General features: G+C 39.8%; 2 protein-coding genes across 13 annotated transcripts in view; both read left to right on the top strand.

Moving 5' to 3' along the window:
• The window catches only part of tead3b (TEA domain family member 3 b), a 38660-nt gene extending 32507 nt beyond the window's left edge, over positions 1–6153 (top strand). For 8 of the 12 annotated variants that reach the window (XM_074640765.1, XM_074640737.1, XM_074640758.1 and 5 more), the window contains 6 exons: positions 209–273; positions 366–514; positions 1843–2016; positions 2694–2837; positions 2939–3091; positions 3918–6153. In XM_074640765.1, the coding sequence (XP_074496866.1) occupies positions 209–273; positions 366–514; positions 1843–2016; positions 2694–2837; positions 2939–3091; positions 3918–4031 (799 nt within the window). In that variant the 3' untranslated portion in view covers positions 4032–6153. The remainder of the gene's footprint in view (positions 1–208; positions 274–365; positions 515–1842; positions 2017–2693; positions 2838–2938; positions 3092–3917) is intronic. The other 4 variants (XM_074640744.1, XM_074640707.1, XM_074640771.1 and 1 more) reach the window with 1 other exon arrangement.
• Positions 6154–7940: 1787 nt separating this feature from the next.
• Positions 7941–17442, top strand: smpd2b (sphingomyelin phosphodiesterase 2b). Its single transcript, XM_074640599.1, has 11 exons — positions 7941–8060; positions 9690–9809; positions 9914–10010; positions 10225–10301; positions 11109–11202; positions 11733–11822; positions 11929–12011; positions 12227–12359; positions 13179–13283; positions 13421–13598; positions 14809–17442. The coding sequence occupies exons 2-11, from the start codon at positions 9760–9762 to the stop codon at positions 15231–15233; spliced, it is 1332 nt and encodes a 443-aa protein (XP_074496700.1). The 5' UTR covers positions 7941–8060; positions 9690–9759; the 3' UTR covers positions 15234–17442.
• The last annotated feature ends 75 nt before the right edge of the window (positions 17443–17517 follow it).

The raw sequence follows: 17517 nt of genomic DNA, 5'->3' as shown, positions 1-17517 counted from the left end.
TGATGCTGTTTTGCATCGTTAAGAAGCAATGAAGCAGGTGGACTTACGCCTAGCTGGTGCAACAACACACACTTACACTTTGACGCTAACAGATTTTCACAATGAAAAAAAATATTTATCAGAAATACAAATATAGACGGACTCATGTGCCGTAGACATCCGTGACTGACTAGCTCATTGTCTCACTGTACCATTCATTGTCTTTCAGTATCAAACCTTTTGCACAGCCCCCATACCCAAGCCTATCAGGTCCTTTACCACAATCCATACCAAGTAAGTATCAAGAAAAAATCTGTGCAAATTTTTCAAAAATGAAACCAAAGAAAATGACTGCTTAATAAATGTATGTGTTTCTGTGTGTGTTGTGTACCATCCAGGTTATGAGCCTTTGGCACCTCCTCCTCCTCCATCTGCTACTGCAGTGCCAGTGTGGCAGGACCGGACCATCGCCTCCTCTAAGCTGCGGATGCTGGAGTACTCGGCCTTCATGGAGGTCCAGAGAGACCCAGACAACGTGAGTGAAAATGTACAATAAGGCTTCCCACATGCAGACATGGACGGATTAGAGAATGGGCCTAGCAGGTTTAGGCACAGGGCCTGAGGGGCCAGAGCCTCGGTTTGAAGTGACTGTTAAGACTTCCTGTTGGAAAGTCACAGAGCTCATTTAAAAGCAGGGATGTCCTGATCATGTTTGTTGCGACTGATCCTGAACAGAGTTTTTTAATTTTGAGTCTCTGCCAATCAAATCCAATATTTGTTTTTACAGCTGCACAACATGCGGAGGCTACATTAACATTTCATTAAAATACAATGAAATTCATAATTTAAATTTGAATAAAGTGCTGCAGGAATGAGTCCTAAAACCCAGAAATGAGTCAGCATTTTAGCACTTCCGGTTCCCTCGTCTGGAAGTCAAGTTTTTTTAGCCTGAAATAAGCTGTGCATTGCAATACCCATAATATCATACAATTTAGTGTGCCAAAAAAAGATTTAGTATGTCCCAATACATAGTATGTCAAATGCAGTAAGCCAAAAATACCAGGATGTCCTGCTACATCCGGCCGCATTTTGCAGTATGCATGCCACGGTACACATTACACATGCCATGCTTTTACGGCTATTCTGACCCACAATCCTGAGCAAGAAATGTTATGAGGAAGTAGTATGTCCCAATTGTATACATACTGCATGCAACAGTACGTACTTTGTATAAGGGCAGCTGCAGTAGGTACTACAAATAAAAAGGAAAAAGTATGTGATTTGGAATGTACCCAATGTCTGTGGTTAACACAAGCTTAAGAGATTTTAACGTTTTGTTCTACAACATAAAATATGCCAGTAAATATCTCACTTTGTTACGTGTCTTAAAAAAGGTGGTTGAACCAGAAAGTAGAACCAGCATCTCAGGCTTTCTTTGATTGTGTCCTATCGTATTTTATATAGTGCACTGTAATAATAAGTATGATATCTGTGCAGAGGAGAGTCAGTGTGGATCTACTGTGGCAGGAAGCTTTGGACACGAGTCAGACAGCCTCTCTTTATCTCTTGATCGCATGAACTAAATACTGACATTCAGGTGCAGTTTTTGGCAACAAAACATGCAATTTTTGTAATGGACAGCATCTCTGACCCCGTCTGGATTGTCTTGAAGTGGTCAAACTATATCTGGTACCTAATGTACAACAAAACCTAAAAACAACAGCATATTTGAGTGGGGTTTGGTAGACACCCTCCTCTTTCCTTATTCTCAAAAGTACACAGAGTGTCATAATAAGTTCTGCAGCTGATGTTCTTGAGGTTAACCCTGTCCTCTCTCCTCTCTTCTGTCTCTGTCCACTGCAGTACAGCAAACACCTGTTTGTCCACATTGGACAGACCAACCCCTCCTACAGCGACCCGCTCCTCGAGGCCGTGGACATCCGGCAGATCTACGACAAGTTCCCGGAGAAGAAAGGCGGGCTCAAAGAGCTTTATGAGAAAGGCCCTCAGAATGCTTTCTTTCTAGTCAAATTCTGGGTGGGTTGTTATTTCTATATTACAGTATCATCTATCAGTGGTTTAGTTAGTTATTGTGCATTTGTCTTTCACTTTGTCTGGTTCATGCCTAACATTACCCCAATAACGAGAAGTGGGAAATCTTTATGTATTTTAACTCAGTGGGAGGCAATAATAATGCCAACACCCAAACCCATCTTTAAATACACATAACTGACTGTGAAAATGATTTTTAAATTTTAATTTAATTGTATTTTACTGACAAAATCCCATTACATTACTAATGCTTTTTCTAATAGTTACTTCTTTGTGCACTGATAGGCATACATCAATATTTTCAACCTACAATAAGACCATTTCAGATACTTCCCACTTTCAGAGTGACACAAGTGGCAGCAAAGATTGCAAACCACTTCCTTTTCTAATGACACAGTGAAATATATTATCTTAAGATTACAGAAGGTACAGAAGGTATTTCACAATGGATTGCTTCATCATGTACATTTCTCTTTATGTTACTAAACTGGGTCTGCACAAATTAAAAAAATATAGTCTCAAGAAGTTTGTCACAAACCACCATTGAAAGACCTTAACATGTTTTCTTGCAACCTCACAATCCATGTGCTATGAGGAAATTTAAGTTACATCCAATTATGTGATCATCATCACCAATCTGATTAAATGTTTGCCCTCTGCAGGCGGACCTGAACAGCAGCGGCATGCAGGACGGCCCCGGCTCTTTCTACGGTGTCAGCAGCCAGTACAGCAGCCTGGAGAACATGACGATCACTGTTTCAACCAAAGTCTGCTCGTTTGGCAAGCAGGTTGTAGAGAAAGTAGAGGTAAGAGCGTGCATTCATTCTGTATTCTCCTCTCAAACAACTCATATACAGCCTCTCATTTTCACTTGGTGTTTTCGACTGTGTGTGTGTGTGTGTTGCAGACAGAATACGCCCGCCTAGAGGGAGGAAGGTGTGTTTACAGGATCCACCGCTCTCCGATGTGCGAGTACATGATCAACTTTATCCACAAACTCAAACACTTGCCTGAAAAATACATGATGAACAGTGTTCTTGAAAACTTCACTATCCTACAGGTAACATACACTTTTTGTTGAAGGCCTGTTGAAGGAATAGTTTGACGTTTTGGGAACGTCGCAGCCCGGCTCAAAGGCTGCAACGGAAATCGGAGACCAGACGAGTTTAAAAGTAACAAATGGGGCATTTTTAATTAAAAGAAACAACAAAACAAACCAATGGGTGACTACGTCCACTTCTTATATACGGTCTATGGGGTGAGGCTCATGCAGCGGATGACGACCAGAAGACGACCTAGATCCTGTAAAACAAAGTAGAGACAGCAAACAGGACACAGGGACACCTAGTGGACTGGAGGGGTCATCACAGGAAATATATGTAATATTTGCTTTCTTGCCGAGAGTTAGATAAGATGATCGATACCACTCTCATGTCTGTACGGTCAATATGAAGCTACAGCCAGCAGCTGCGTAGCTTAGCTTAGCGCAAAGGCTGGCACATAAACCCCCCTTTAAAACTACAACATGTTGTTTTTGTACGGATTAAACAAACGAGAATCATGATTTGTTAATTCGTGCGCTTTAGATGTGCAGTTAGGAGGATTACCTACAAATAGGGCCAGGCTAGCAGTTTCCCCGTTTCCAGTCTTTATGCTAAGCTAAGCTAATCGGCCACCAGCAGTCACATTTAGAGCACAGATGTAAGAGTTGTATCAATCTTCTCATCTAACTCTCCGAAAGAAAGCCAATAAGTGTGTTTCCCGAAATGTCAAACTATTCCTTTAACAAATGAAGAAATGATCAACTCTTTGTCACTGCAGTATTTCTAAACAGACGGTGCTGCTTCATCTTTCTCACTTGACATTTTTCCCTCTGCCCCCCCCAGGTGGTGACGAACCGCGACACCCAGGAGACCTTGCTCTGTATAGCGTTTGTTTTTGAGGTTTCCACAAGTGAACACGGAGCTCAGTATCACGTCTACAGACTTGTTAAAGACTAACAGCTCCTCAGGTTTTTGGAAAAGCCAGACAAAAAGCGTGACACAATCTCTCTTCGACCAGCTCAACCATCCAGGAAAACAAAAAAAACAAAAAACATTGAAACAATGCTAGACCGAACTAACATGGACACATTTTATGCTTTAAAAAAAGAAAAAAAGTCTCGTTCGCAAGGGAAAAAAGAGCGAATCTCAACGTGCCAACGCGCAAAGAAATTTTGAAGAATTACGTATTTTTCGAACAACCAACTATTTTCCATGTGTTTTAAACATGCTTTAGATGAAGTGGGTCACTTTTTGCCAAGGTAACTGATGGAGCTTGAAATGTTTTATTTGAGGGAACGAGAATGTGTTTCGGGGTTTAAAAGACTCTTATAGTCGTATCCAAGTGGATCACACTCTGAGCAATAAGAGGAAGTGTATAGATCGAAGAAGTGGAGAGAGAACAGGACCACGGAAGGGGAAAACCAGAGCCAAGTGGTGTTGTTGCAGGAGGTTTGTTTGGAAAGCAAGTGCCTTTTCTCCAAAGATTATATCATTGCCTGCCACTTTGGATTGCCTTTTTTTTTACTACCTCTTGTTTTTAAACGAACAGAAAATAGACAGACAAGTGTATTTTGTCCAAAAAGAATTGGAAAGAAACCTCTCAGATTGACATCTTTTTTGAGGCGTTTTTTGTATTTGGGCACACGGAGGAATGGGATGGGATAACTAATTTTCATGTAGCCTGTTGTTTTTACATAAAGATTGTCCCAAGTTTTACAGTCCACGTGTATCGGGAGAAGGTCTATTGTGTTGCCGTACTATTTAGGTTCTGCTTTTTTTTTATGTTTTATTACACAATTTAAAAATCAGGTCTTACAAGCATCTATCTATAACTGACTTTTGACACTAGGGATGCCTTGTAACATTGCTGGCCTGACATAAAGCCAGGGCTTTGCCATCCTTACGAGATCCCCTGTTATTTCTCTCTGTTCGAAGACGTGTGCTTGGTTGCACTTAAAAAGATCAAGAAGGGGGAGGTGAAGCGACAGCAGCGCTTATTTTCTGCCTTGAGTTATGTAGCCTAATTGAAAAAATGAATTGTTTCTGTACTGTGAGTCAGTGGATGCTAAAGGAATATGTGTTACATAGGAGTATTTTGTTTTTGGGGGGGGACTTTTTGTTCATATTTGTGATCAAGTAACTCAGCACAGAGACCGTGGCTTTAAGTGGAGAGAAGTTTATCACTGTTTCTTTTGTTTAAAAAAGAGATTGTATGCTGTGAAGTCATTTGCTTCACCCTTCTCCGTTGTAATGTGTGGAGAAGCTGCATGATAAAAGTTCAGTTTTGATATTTAAGACAATTTTTTACTGACTTTTAACATGAAATAATTTTGAAATCAAACGAAATAATTGTCTTGAATGAGAGCTGTTGTCTCTGTGCTGTGGAGTATGACCATTGATTGTTATTTATAGGGTTGGAATAGTAATAGCGGGAGGGCAGGGTGGGGTACTGGAGATGTATTGATCATTTTCCACTGTGATGGAGATGTTAAAAGTATTGCAGGACTCATATTAGAGACAGGAGAACTGTCGTCCCATGGATCCTGCTAGACGAGTGTCTACTCTGTGTGGTTCACTGGACAATGTGCTATAAAAAAGTTCAAATTTAAAATATTGTGCGGTGGGATGATTGCCCCTGGCTTTGAATGTCATATTTCACAAGCTAGATACAATAACACTCCTCCTCTAGCAGGTTTCTCAATTTACCTTTTATACAGACGTTTTCTCTCGCCATTATCAAGATTAATGTTTTTGTTTTGATTCTGTTTGTCTTCTGACTTTCAGTGTTTGCCATATGCTTCACTGAAAATAATGTGTGATTGTGCTGATATTGATAATTAATAATGAGATATCTAATGTATCATATTCTGAATGGTGTGGGCAGTTTGTTTTTTTTGTTTTGTTTTTTTGGTTTAAGGTGGTTTACTGTTGTCTTTGTTACCATTGTGCATTGCAATTTTATACTTCAAAGTAGAGGTTGGACTATGTAATCAAACAAATGTATCTAACAATAAAAGACGCATGGTGCCTTTGGGGCCATTTCTCCCCAGAAAACTTATTAAACATGTTTGTAAATTTGTTTTGTCCATGATGGTTCTTTTCATAGCGATATCACAGAGACCTATGAAACCAAATATTGTGTTATTGTCGGCTTCCACAAGTCAACTTTATGAACTGTCTCGAGCTTATTTTTTTTACCTTTCTTTACTGAATGAAAGGTGCAGTGTAGCAATTGTCCCAGGTGTTGCACCAAACTCTGTGACCCAATCAGAAATTTCCGCTGTATTGCCACTGTAAATGCTTTTATCATACGTTAATCCTCTAGCTGCATGATGCTAGAGCCTATAACATTGTGAGGGCCAGAGATTTTGGTATATTGAAATCAGTATAGAGTAGCCTATGTGATAAAGTACGATTAAATGTTTGCAGTGTAGCTGAAATTCATAATCAGGTCACACAATTTGATGTACGCACCAGTATGTGTACTGTACTTAAGTGCCATTTTACCTGCTTGTACGCACTTTACTTGAGTATTTCCTTTCTAATAAAAGGAAATCATTTTGGGTGGCTTTAAATGGCTCAGGAACTGCTATTATCATTTCAAAATAGACTTTTGATTGTTTGTCAGTGCAAAGGGTAAAATATGCTTCCTAGTTTTCTTTTGGAAGAGAAATGTTGGAAGTTGTGACGAGCCAAGCAAGACACTTCTGAGATCTGGTCAGAGGTTTTACCCGACAATCTGGCTGCAGAGAGATCCTCCAGTTCCTTGTTCTGTTCTACTTCACTACATTTTCTACACATTTACTTCACTATATTCATCTGACAAATATACTATAGTTATTGGTTACTTTTCTTGGAGAGAAATACTTTGTTTTTTTCGTCTTTTCTACCCAATTAATCACCTCGGGACACCAGAGATTTATCTTGTGACCCTTTGAAGGTGGAGCCACTGGACTAAACTACTTAATGCATTGGTGCATAAGTATTGACAATTTAATAATGTCAGTTATGATAATATACTATTAACAAGGGGCAATTTTCTATTTATACTTCAAGTACATTTAGCTGATAATACTTCTGTTCCTTGAATGGCTGGTTTTGAATGGACTTTTACTTGCCTGTGCCAAAGTGTGTTGACTGAAAGAACTCCACCTCCCAGAAGTACTTGCGGCTGAGACGGAATCAAACCGGAAACGACTGTCAAGTTAACTAAAATAACACCGGATGTTCGGTGAAAGGCAAGGCAGCTTTATTTGTAGAGCACATTTCAGCAAAAGGGCAATTCAAAGTGCTTTACATAAACATTCAAGAACATTGCGACAAAGTGCAAAAGAACATTAAGAATTAAAACAGTTATAAAAAAATTAAAGATTAGAAAATAAAAACAAAGCTAAAAATAAAAGCTAAAAAATAGAATATAACACACAAGAGTAAAAGCTAGTGCAGTATAATATCATTATCTGGTTTAATAAGAGGCAGCAGCAAACAGGAAAGTTTAATCTTTGATTTAGAAGAACTCAGAGTTGTAGTTGGTCCTGCAGGTTTCTGGGAGCTTGTTCCAGATATTTGGTGCTTAAAAACTGAACGCTGCTTCTGCATGTTTAGTTCTGACTCTGGTGACACTAAGCAGACCTGATCCAGATGACCTGAGAGGTCTGGATGGTTCATAACATAGCAGAAGATCAGACATGTATTTTGGCCCTGACTTTTGTAAGTCAGTTTTGCACACAAAAAAAATTGCGTATTTGAAATCGAGGTTTTTTGTATTAAGTTATTCACAGTACTACTCAGCCCATTAAAATACACTTTGGGGAGTCATGTCAGTGAAATACGGTTGAGACTCAACTTCCTGTTTTATTTTGGAGGGGTAAATTACAACCGGATGTCATCACACATATTATTGACGTTACTCTGGTAGAGAAGCACGTAGCGAGCAACGGTCCAACGGTCCGGTTCACTTCAGCTGACGTCAACAGGTTTACACAGGTGAGTGTACGTTAAATAAATATATAAACCATGTCGGTAACAAAGTGAACATTAACCGGACTCGTTCACAGTAACTGAGCTAGTCTAATGTGCTAGCTAGAGTTGTTTAGCAGCTGTTAACGTGTCTAACTGGTAACTGCTAATCTAACTGGTTACCTAGGTGATTAACGGTCCACAGCTAACTGACGTTACATGATTAATGAAGGTGACTGTGTTGCCATGGTTACATCAATATCTCCACTAGCAACGAGATGAGATGCCTAACTAGTGTTAGCATTGGTGCTTGTTTACCTTAGCTAAACACTTTATTTTACCTGGTCTGCAAGCTAATGTGACTCTACCTTTTGCATTTCACCATCTGGGTCACAAGTAACTTAATCTGGAGTAATTTATGTGACTGTACAATGCAGCCTTTTAACTTTATTACCACATTTTTTCCTGATTTGGGGTTAAAGTCCACTGTTTTACTGTGTGTGTCCACTCCTTTGTGGATACACACACAGACAGATGCATTGTATAACTTAAGGTAAATGTTTACTTGCAAGGGAGTTGTTTATTTTATTTATGCTGTTTGCTTTCTGTGTATTAGATGGATGGATGGATGGATAGATGGATAGATAGATAGATAGATAGATAGATGGATAGATAGATAGATAGATGGATAGATAGATAGATAGATAGATAGATAGATGGATGGATGGAAGAAAACAGTTAAAACTGAATATAGTGCAGGGTAACAGCTGTAATACACAACTATTAAAAAAAAGTGATTATAGTGCAGAAGAGACTGTTAAAAATGAATATAGTGCAGGGTAACTCCAGTAGCTTAGTCTATTAACACACAATGAACAGTTTTACCTCAGATAACCAAAGCCCCTTGATTGTTTTCACTGCATTACTGCTTCCCCTTACTCTGTCCAGACAGAGCAAAGCCATGTCAGCACTCTGTGTGTGGCTCAGGGTGTATTGTTGCACTCCCAGGAGAAAGAGGGCAATGCAATCACCTCTATACTGTGTCTCGTTTTGAAAAAATCAACACTTCCCCCACTGCATGACATAATGAGGCCTGCCAGGGTCAGCTCAGTTATAACACATTATTTAAAATAAACACATAGTTGCTTATTTTCAGACCTGACTATACTTTACAGATGTGAGATCATTATTTAGTTTAACATACAGAATTTTATTCACCATCATATTTGTTTACAGTTTTTTTTTTCTGTTACAAATGGTTAAAATCTGCTGAATCCTCATTACGTTTTAAGAACTTGAACTATAGTTGGGCTGTGATCTGCTTGGTTTGCACTTTTGGTGCTTACCATGCACTTTTTAATGGTTATTTTTATGTCTTTTACCACATAATCTTCTGACTGAGACTCGTGACTGTGTTTTTTCAGTTTACAAAGTTAAGGAATTTGATTTACATGTGTGCATTTGCCCTTTGGTCCACAAGTTCCAGTTGTCCAACTGTCAACTTGCTTTTCCTTGCTGAATTACTCCCATTTTAGTACAGTGCTTATGTGTATTTGTTAGTAGTTGCCACCTAATGTGTCCATGTGGGATTAGATAACAAAAATTGGCCCCAGGAAACAACTTCTAACAACAATAATTTGTTATGTATCGCATTAGGAGCTGCCCCAGTCATCTCACCTGACCTGACACTCCATCATCACATCTACTGATCCACTGATCTGCAGGCATGACTAACACAGACTCCGTCAATGTCCGGGTCCTCTCTCTGAACTGCTGGTCAGTGGCTGTGGTTTGTAGTAGTTCTTAATGTATTGATTTTTTTGTCTTGATACATGTATGCAAAAACACAGTGTTGATAGTCTCTGTGTTTCTTTTTTCAGGGGGATCCGCTACATCAGCAAACACTGTCCTCAGCGCTATGCCATGATTGGAGATATGCTGTGCAAGGAAGAACATGATGTGGTCTTATTGCAAGAGGTCAGTGGAAGCCATTTTACAGAGTTATAAAGTTGCATAGTCACTAATCTGATTGATTTTCAGCTCATGCGCTCAGTTAAATTTGATGTTTTTCTGTAATGAAGACCAACCTTAAGTCATAAATCGTCTTGTAAACTCATACGGACAATATTAATTATGCAAAGATGGTTGGTATTCTACTTTTCAAGTGACGTATAGATTTTTTTTTTTTCAGGTGTGGAGTGAGAAAGACTATCTCGCCTTGAAAAAGAAACTTGCCTGTAGTCACCCTCACTCTCATTACTTCAAAAGGTAATGTGTTCACTCTCATCCCAAGGTTGCTCTGCAGTCTTATTCTGAACTCGTTACCTTTGGACGTCTTTCAGTCTGTGATTAAAATTCACGAGTGAGTTGTCATATTTTCAAAAGGCTCCTGAAGTGCCCCTCTGTCAGAAAAATTTCCTTGCATGGCATTGATCCAAAGACCCCAAATTTAACTGAAGCTGAGGCAATACCTTAAGGATTAACTTTTGCAGCTTAATACTTTCTTGACCTCCATACCAAAGCATACGACTGAGATTAATCAAAGGCCCTACCTTTCTAATCCCCTTTGTAGCTCATAGAAAATGTCAGCTCTAGTAGATAAATTCTCACATCTACTACAGATAATACAGACAAAGTAAAGAATAATGTAGATCCACGTGGAAACCAGGGATGTGACTTGTTTCTTTAAGAAATAATCACATACTGCTGAAGCTGGTGTTCATATCTACATAGGGTGAAGCTGGTGTTCATATCTACATAGGGTGAAGCTGGTGTTCATATCTACATAGGGAGTCGGTCCTCTTCACAGAGTCCACCATGATGCTTCGTCATGTTTCTACAGTAGCCCAGAACGGACAAACCAAACTCCAGCTCTAGAGAGAGCCTTTCACGTTTTTATGTTACCTGAAGGCCACCGTAGTTCTCCGATACGCCTGGAAAGGGAGGAGTGAGCGGAGGGGTTATTCAGTTGGGTGCAATCTGCAACCTCACCACTGGATGTCACTAAATCCTACACACTGTCCCTTTTAATTGTGATATATACAACTTCTACTCGTGTTGTTTTTCTTTCTTCAGCGGAGTCATCGGCAGTGGATTGGCTATTTTCTCCAAACACAGAATCCATGATACATTTCTTTTTCGCTACTCACTGAATGGTTATCCATACATGGTAAGTCTCTTAGCATTCCCACAACTTTATTCGTATAGCATTTTTACACGACAAGTTACAAACTGCTTTACAAAAGACATAAAACCAAGAGATGCATGGTGCAATAAAATATAAGCAAGATTAAAAATGTAATTCTAAGATGAAGAGCTAGCTTGCCTGCCTGATTTCCTCCGGCAGGTCGTTCCAGAGCCAAGAGGTACTGACTGCATAGGTCAAGATCCCCTGTGGTTTTTAGCCTTGACCTTGGAATTTTAATAGAGGTCAACCAGGGGATCTCAGGCTGCACTTGGGGCCTGTATGGAGCTAGCAAGTCAGCAATAGTGAGGAGCTAGTCTTAGCTAGTCTTATAGGTGATCATTAAAATCTTGAAAATCCATTCTAAACCAAACAGGCACCCAATGTAGAGCTGGACTGACATTCAGACATCATCACCCCCAAGAGTGGATATGTAATCCTTTAGTGTTACAACCTCTCTTTGCAGAATAGCATACCTCGGGTTCTCTCATAACTGTGTTTTTCCTAATAATTAGGCTCACCATGGAGACTGGTTTGGAGGTAAAGCTGTTGGGATGGCTGTCTTAAGCATTGGCAGCCTGACTGCCAAAGTCTATGTGACTCATGTAAGGTTTCCTACCATCAGTTTTCAGCCTTACCTACTGTACATATTATATTACATTATATACAGTTATTGATCAGTGTGCTGTTGATTGTGTGTATTGATTTTAGCTGCATGCAGAGTACTGCAGAGACAAGGACCCTTATCTACCTCACAGAGTGGTTCAGGCCTGGGAGCTGCAGCAGTTCATTCGGTACGGTGTCTTTGTTTGTTGATTTTGCACAAAGAGGTTGAGCCACTATTTGTTTACTCTGGTGGATATTTGCATATTTTTCTCAGGTGAACTTCACCTGTTGCTATGAAAATGTTTAAAGCAACACCACAGTGCCTGATAGCACTCAGTACTTGCTGTTTCATCTTGTTTTGTGGCAATGATTTGGTAATAATGTGTGTTTCTGTACTTCTTAGTCACACCTCTGCTGGAGCGGATGTGGTGATTCTGGGCGCTGACCTCAACATGCACCCTCAGGACCTCGGCAACAGACTACTGAGGTCTTACACTGGACTACGAGACTCTTATTTAGAGACGGCTAAATTTGATGTAGGTAGTGACAACAATGCTATAATAGGGTTGTTTTGTCTGCTAACATACAGTAATGAAAGGAAAATTAAGTTGTTAACATGTGTCTTATTCTTGCAGTTTTGGCCATAATTTGTATTTGTTATGATAACAATTTACTTTTTACCATTTATGGGGATGTAAAAGCATGGTGACCATACCCTAGAAGTCTGTTAGGAAGGTAGAAGGTATTATCATCCATGGCAAAAATGTCTTGGTCAGTAAGTAGTTCTTCAAAATTGTAAAGCTGTATCCAGCAGTGTCGTTGTGGGCCCAGATCTCAAGAATTGAGCTAGCGAGTACTATGTCATCATAACTTACTGCAGTCATGGTCAAGACTATGGTCAAGAGCCAGGTTTTTAACTTAAAGGACCAGTGTGTAGGATTTTGTGGGCTCTATTAGCAGAAATGGAATATAATATTCATGTTTTCATTAGTGTATAATCACCTTAAACTAAGAATCGTTGTGTTTTCGTTATCTTAGAATGAGCCCTTCATATCTACATAGGTAGCAGGTCCTCTTCATGGAGTCCACCATGTTGCTCTGCCATTTTTCTACAGTAGCCCAGAACGGACAAACCAAACACTGGCTCTAGAGAGACCCTTTCAGGTTTTTACGTTAACTTAAGGCCACTGTAGTTCTCCGACACACCTGGAAAGGGAGGATTGAGTGTAGGGGTTTTCAGTTGGTTGCAATTTGCAACCTCACCACTAGATGCCACTGCTCCTTTAAGAAATGTATTTTTCTTTTTAACTTTTGTGTTTTTTTAAACAAATGTTATAATTTTTTTTCTGTTGCAGGGATGTGAGGATGGTATGACTCTAATAGCCGACAACCCTTTTATCAATAAAAAGGAGCTTTGTCCCTTTGAGAAGGGAATTCGAATCGACTACATCCTGTTCAAGGTGGGTGAAAGCTTTATGTCGTTACACCTGCTGTATTTATATCCCCCTCAGGTTCACAGCTAGATGTTAGACTCATCAGATGAATTTGTATTATGTTTTGACCCCCAAAGCTCATTTCCCTTTTTTATAATTCCCAGGGTTCTTCCAAAACGGACATTTATTGTGATTTCATGTCCACCACCAAAGGCTCCGTCCCTGACCATCCATTCCCGTACTCCGACCACGAGGCTCTGACTGCCGGACTTAGGCTGGAGACGCAGACTCCAACTGAAACTGGAAGTGATGGGCAACCAAAGAATAAGGACTCTGCTGCAGGTATGTTTACTAGCCGTGCTGGCAGGGTGGCTCTAGGGACGCCATTGTTGGACAAGACTGAAATATCTCAACAGTTGTGGATAGATTGCCGTGACATTTTATACAGACTTTCATAGTCAGGATGAATTTTAATACCTGTTGTGATTCCTTGACTATTCATCTAGCGCCATCATCAGGTCAAAATGTTGATTTGTTCAACACTTTAGTTTATGACATTTCCATCAGCTTCAGCTGTACTTTGTTTAGTGCTAATTACAAAATGTGAGCATGCTAACACATTAAACTAAAATAGTGAGCACGGTAAACATTACACCAGCTAAACATCAGTATGTTAACGTTGTCATTGTGAGCATGTTCGCATGCTGATATTAGCATTTAGCTCAAAGTACTGCTATGCCTAAAGCCCCATTCAGACTGTATTTATTCCTCTTGGGTGATTTTAACATTACACATTCCACACAGACAGCGTTGCTGCTGCCGCAGGCCTTTCTTTCTGCATAGAGTTTGCCTTTCATAATAGCCCTTTAATTTCATTATGAATGTAATTTATATTCATTTTAGCCAGATAAGGGTTAAGAAGCGTTTGCTCATTTGTAAATAATAATAATAATAATCCACAATTAAAAGCCTTTATTAATGGAGCCATGCAAGTCACTGAATTTTCCACAAGTCCTGAAAATGTTTCAGAATAAAAGCCGTGTGTTAACAAATGAAGGGATTCTGTCCACAGAAAAACGTTAGATGGCTTTTATTTTGAAACAGAAACATTTTCATGTCTGTGACATATTCTACAGATATAAACATTGAAACTGGTATGATGTGAAATATTATTTTCACTGTCTATTTCTGCTGTGACTTCAAATCTCTAGAAGAGACGCAGGCGACACACACCCAGCGCCGCGCCTGAGTTGCGCTGCTCACATGGTCTGTGTGTCTGCTCTAACATGTTGGCGCAGTGTGAAAGTGTGAAATTTTGCTATCGAAGATGGAGGAAGTCGAAAATGTTTTTGCTCATCAGATGGGCCGTTGTAATGTCAGCTACAGGTACTGGCATTCTCATTTGCCTAGTCCTGCAGAATCCACATCCTGTAATTTAATCATGGTGAACATGCTGTCCAGAACAATGAGTTAAATTAATGAAGAGCACAGTGAATATTTAATGTTATGTTGTAATGTTAATCCCGTTCGAATGGGGCTTTCATGTCTTCAGGGAAGGTGGCTGAGTTGGTCGACATTGTGACCGAGGCGCGTACTGAAGTCAAAGTGGGCTTGCACTGTGCCGAAAGTATGCGCTACACGGCAACACGTACCGGAGTGATGGGGTTGGCTCTGCTTATCCTGGAGCTGGCCATCGCTGCCGTGCCCTGGTTGGCCCTGGGAGCAGAGCAACCTTTCCCTCGTACCTCCTTCTACCTGCTGGCTGCATTGTGCTTCGCCATCCTGCTGACCACCTTTCTGCTGTACATCTTCTACACCATGGAGCTGAAATCTCTTCAGGGGGCTGAAGACCAGATGAGGCTGGCTCTAGGAAGTCTGCAAGAGAAGCTCAGGGGTTATCCTTTGGCTCAGCCACACAACGCCCAGCGGAGGCCCCCAGAGGGTCATGAGCTCGGAGCCTCTAACCCAGAGGAATAATACAGGAGCCAACTGGGTCAAAGTGGGCTCACTGAAAGAAGCCTTTAAAATGAGCTTTAAGATGGATGTTTGAGGAAGTCATTTATTCTCTGAATGTGTTTTATGCTCTCGAGATTTAGATTTGTACTGCAGGATGAAGGAGTTTCTGAAGGACGTTTCCGAAAGTAGTGCAGGACACATGCTTTGACCTCTTTTATACTTTTTATATACTCGTCTTTAGCCTTTTTCACCCCTAGATTTCCCTCGATGCACCTCAACAAACACGCTACCTGTTACATGGTATTATACTTCAGTGCTACTGCTGTTCTTGAAGGTCATAAATGTGACCATTTGTGTTTCTTAAGCCGTAGGTCCGACTTGCATTCCATCCACCAGTAGTTTCAATGGGACCAGTTGTTTCTCTTTCTAGTTTCAAGCTTCCCTTTTGTGATTTTGGACACAATCATAGCGCGTCCAGACTGTTTGCTGATTTACTTACAAAGAAAGAAAGAAGCGCTGTGGTTTCCACTGCACGGAAGAAACGGACACTCCGAATGTTGAAGAGTTACGTTTTGGTCAGTAATATATTTTTTTTCTGCAGGACAGATTGTTGAGAGCTACCAGTAGCACCTAAAAACAAGGATCCCCATGCACCAGTTAAGACTTTACAGTGTAGTATCCTGTAAAGGGATAAACTGCATCTGCATGTTTCATGCTCACTGTCTGCACTGGAAAGTGTCTTTATGTTAGAGACAATCTACACTCCCCTTTTCCAATTTGAAGCAGTGGGAATGCTCTGAAGGATATCCTGTTTTTATACATATATATATATTATAATATGCGTGCTGCTTGTCAGACGGTTCTGGCCTCCACGTCGTCCATTAATTCCTGATAATGGACACCTCGTCAGGCATTATCCCTTACATATATATACACATACTGTATATACATATATATTTTAAAGTTATAATATATATATGTATGTCTGTATACTTTTAACTTTGACCTTATTCAATCACATGAATAACTTTTAAAAAAACAACATGTACTGTAGGAAATGACAAATGCTTAATATATCTTTAGTGTGCAGTGCACTTAGTTGACTAACCAGATAAACCACTTCCTTTTATGTAAGATAGGAAATTACTTACTGATCCGTATCACTGTAAAACAGTGTCATGACTCAGCAAAAGCCTCCCAGTGGTCATCTTTTCTTTTTTTTTCTTTCACCTCGATGTTGGAAATGTACTTGGTAGTTATTATAGGCATGATGGGCGATCTTGAGTAACTAGCAAAATAGATTTTTGAAAAGCCAAAAAAACGAGCCCAGTGTTGCCATCTCTTTTCCAATTAAAGTAGCTAGCAGCATTAGCTCCAAAAGTCCCTAAATCTAGAGAGAAAGTCAGCAACACTGACATTTCGTCCCTTCAGGCCACTCCTCCACAATGATCATTATTAGGGCTGTGTATTGGCAAGAATCTGGCGATACTATACCTATCATGATACACTGGTTACGATTCAATATATTGCGATATATTGCAATTTTTGAAATACATTTTACAAAAACTGTCATAGTATTAAGAACACACCGCCATATGCATAAAATCTGAGTAAAACTTACTTACTTTTTGGATGCAGTCACAACAGTGGATCTGCATTTGCATAGTACTACTTTGAGAGGGCACATACACTGAGAGGGTGCATCTCCTTGCAAATGAAATAAAGTATTCTATTAACTATTGACTTTTAATCTTTTTTTTTAGTAAATTGAAATTAAAAATCGATACAGTGTTTTTGAGAATCTATGCAGTATCACAAAACATAATACCGCGATATTAGATTTTTCCGATATTTTCTTACACCCCTAATCGTTATGAACGTAAATGGAGAACATGACTATTGTTGGCACAGCTGTCAAGCTAGCAGCTCGTGGAAGACTCCAGTGATGAGCAAAGAGTGAACGGGCAGAGTGCAGGAAGCATGTAGGCAGACAGAATCATTTTATTCGGCCCGAATGAAATGATTGGACGGGTTTATTACAGTCCTGCCACAGATACCGGATTTTTTTTTTTTCATTTCATTTATTGATTGTTGTTGGGATGTCAAATTGTTACCAATCTTACCTTTAATTTCATAAAGGTAAAACAGTTTAAAAAAGCTGATGTTCATTCCAATTGAAAACTGTGATGAGCATGATTATGAAAGCAATAATAAAGACTTTATACTCACACTTGCTGACTGCTGCTGTGGCTCTGGAGAGATGTGACGAGACAGCGTATGATGGGTTCTACACATTCGCCACTAG

Source organism: Sebastes fasciatus, chromosome 1 (genome assembly GCF_043250625.1).
Source record: "Sebastes fasciatus isolate fSebFas1 chromosome 1, fSebFas1.pri, whole genome shotgun sequence".
In the NCBI taxonomy this organism is placed as follows: domain Eukaryota; kingdom Metazoa; phylum Chordata; class Actinopteri; order Perciformes; family Sebastidae; genus Sebastes; species Sebastes fasciatus.
This window is presented reverse-complemented; position numbering and strand designations above follow the sequence as displayed.

What these genes read in the sequence shown, in the direction of transcription:
- smpd2b (XM_074640599.1), top strand. Translation starts at nt 9,760, where the DNA reads ATGACTAACACAGACTCCGTCAATGTCCGGGTCCTCTCTCTGAACTGC. An exon ending in CACTCTCATTACTTCAAAAG is followed by an intron (nt 10,302 to 11,108) that starts GTAATGTGTTCA and finishes TTCTTTCTTCAG; the next exon opens with CGGAGTCATCGGCAGTGGAT. An exon ending in TCGACTACATCCTGTTCAAG is followed by an intron (nt 13,284 to 13,420) that starts GTGGGTGAAAGC and finishes TATAATTCCCAG; the next exon opens with GGTTCTTCCAAAACGGACAT.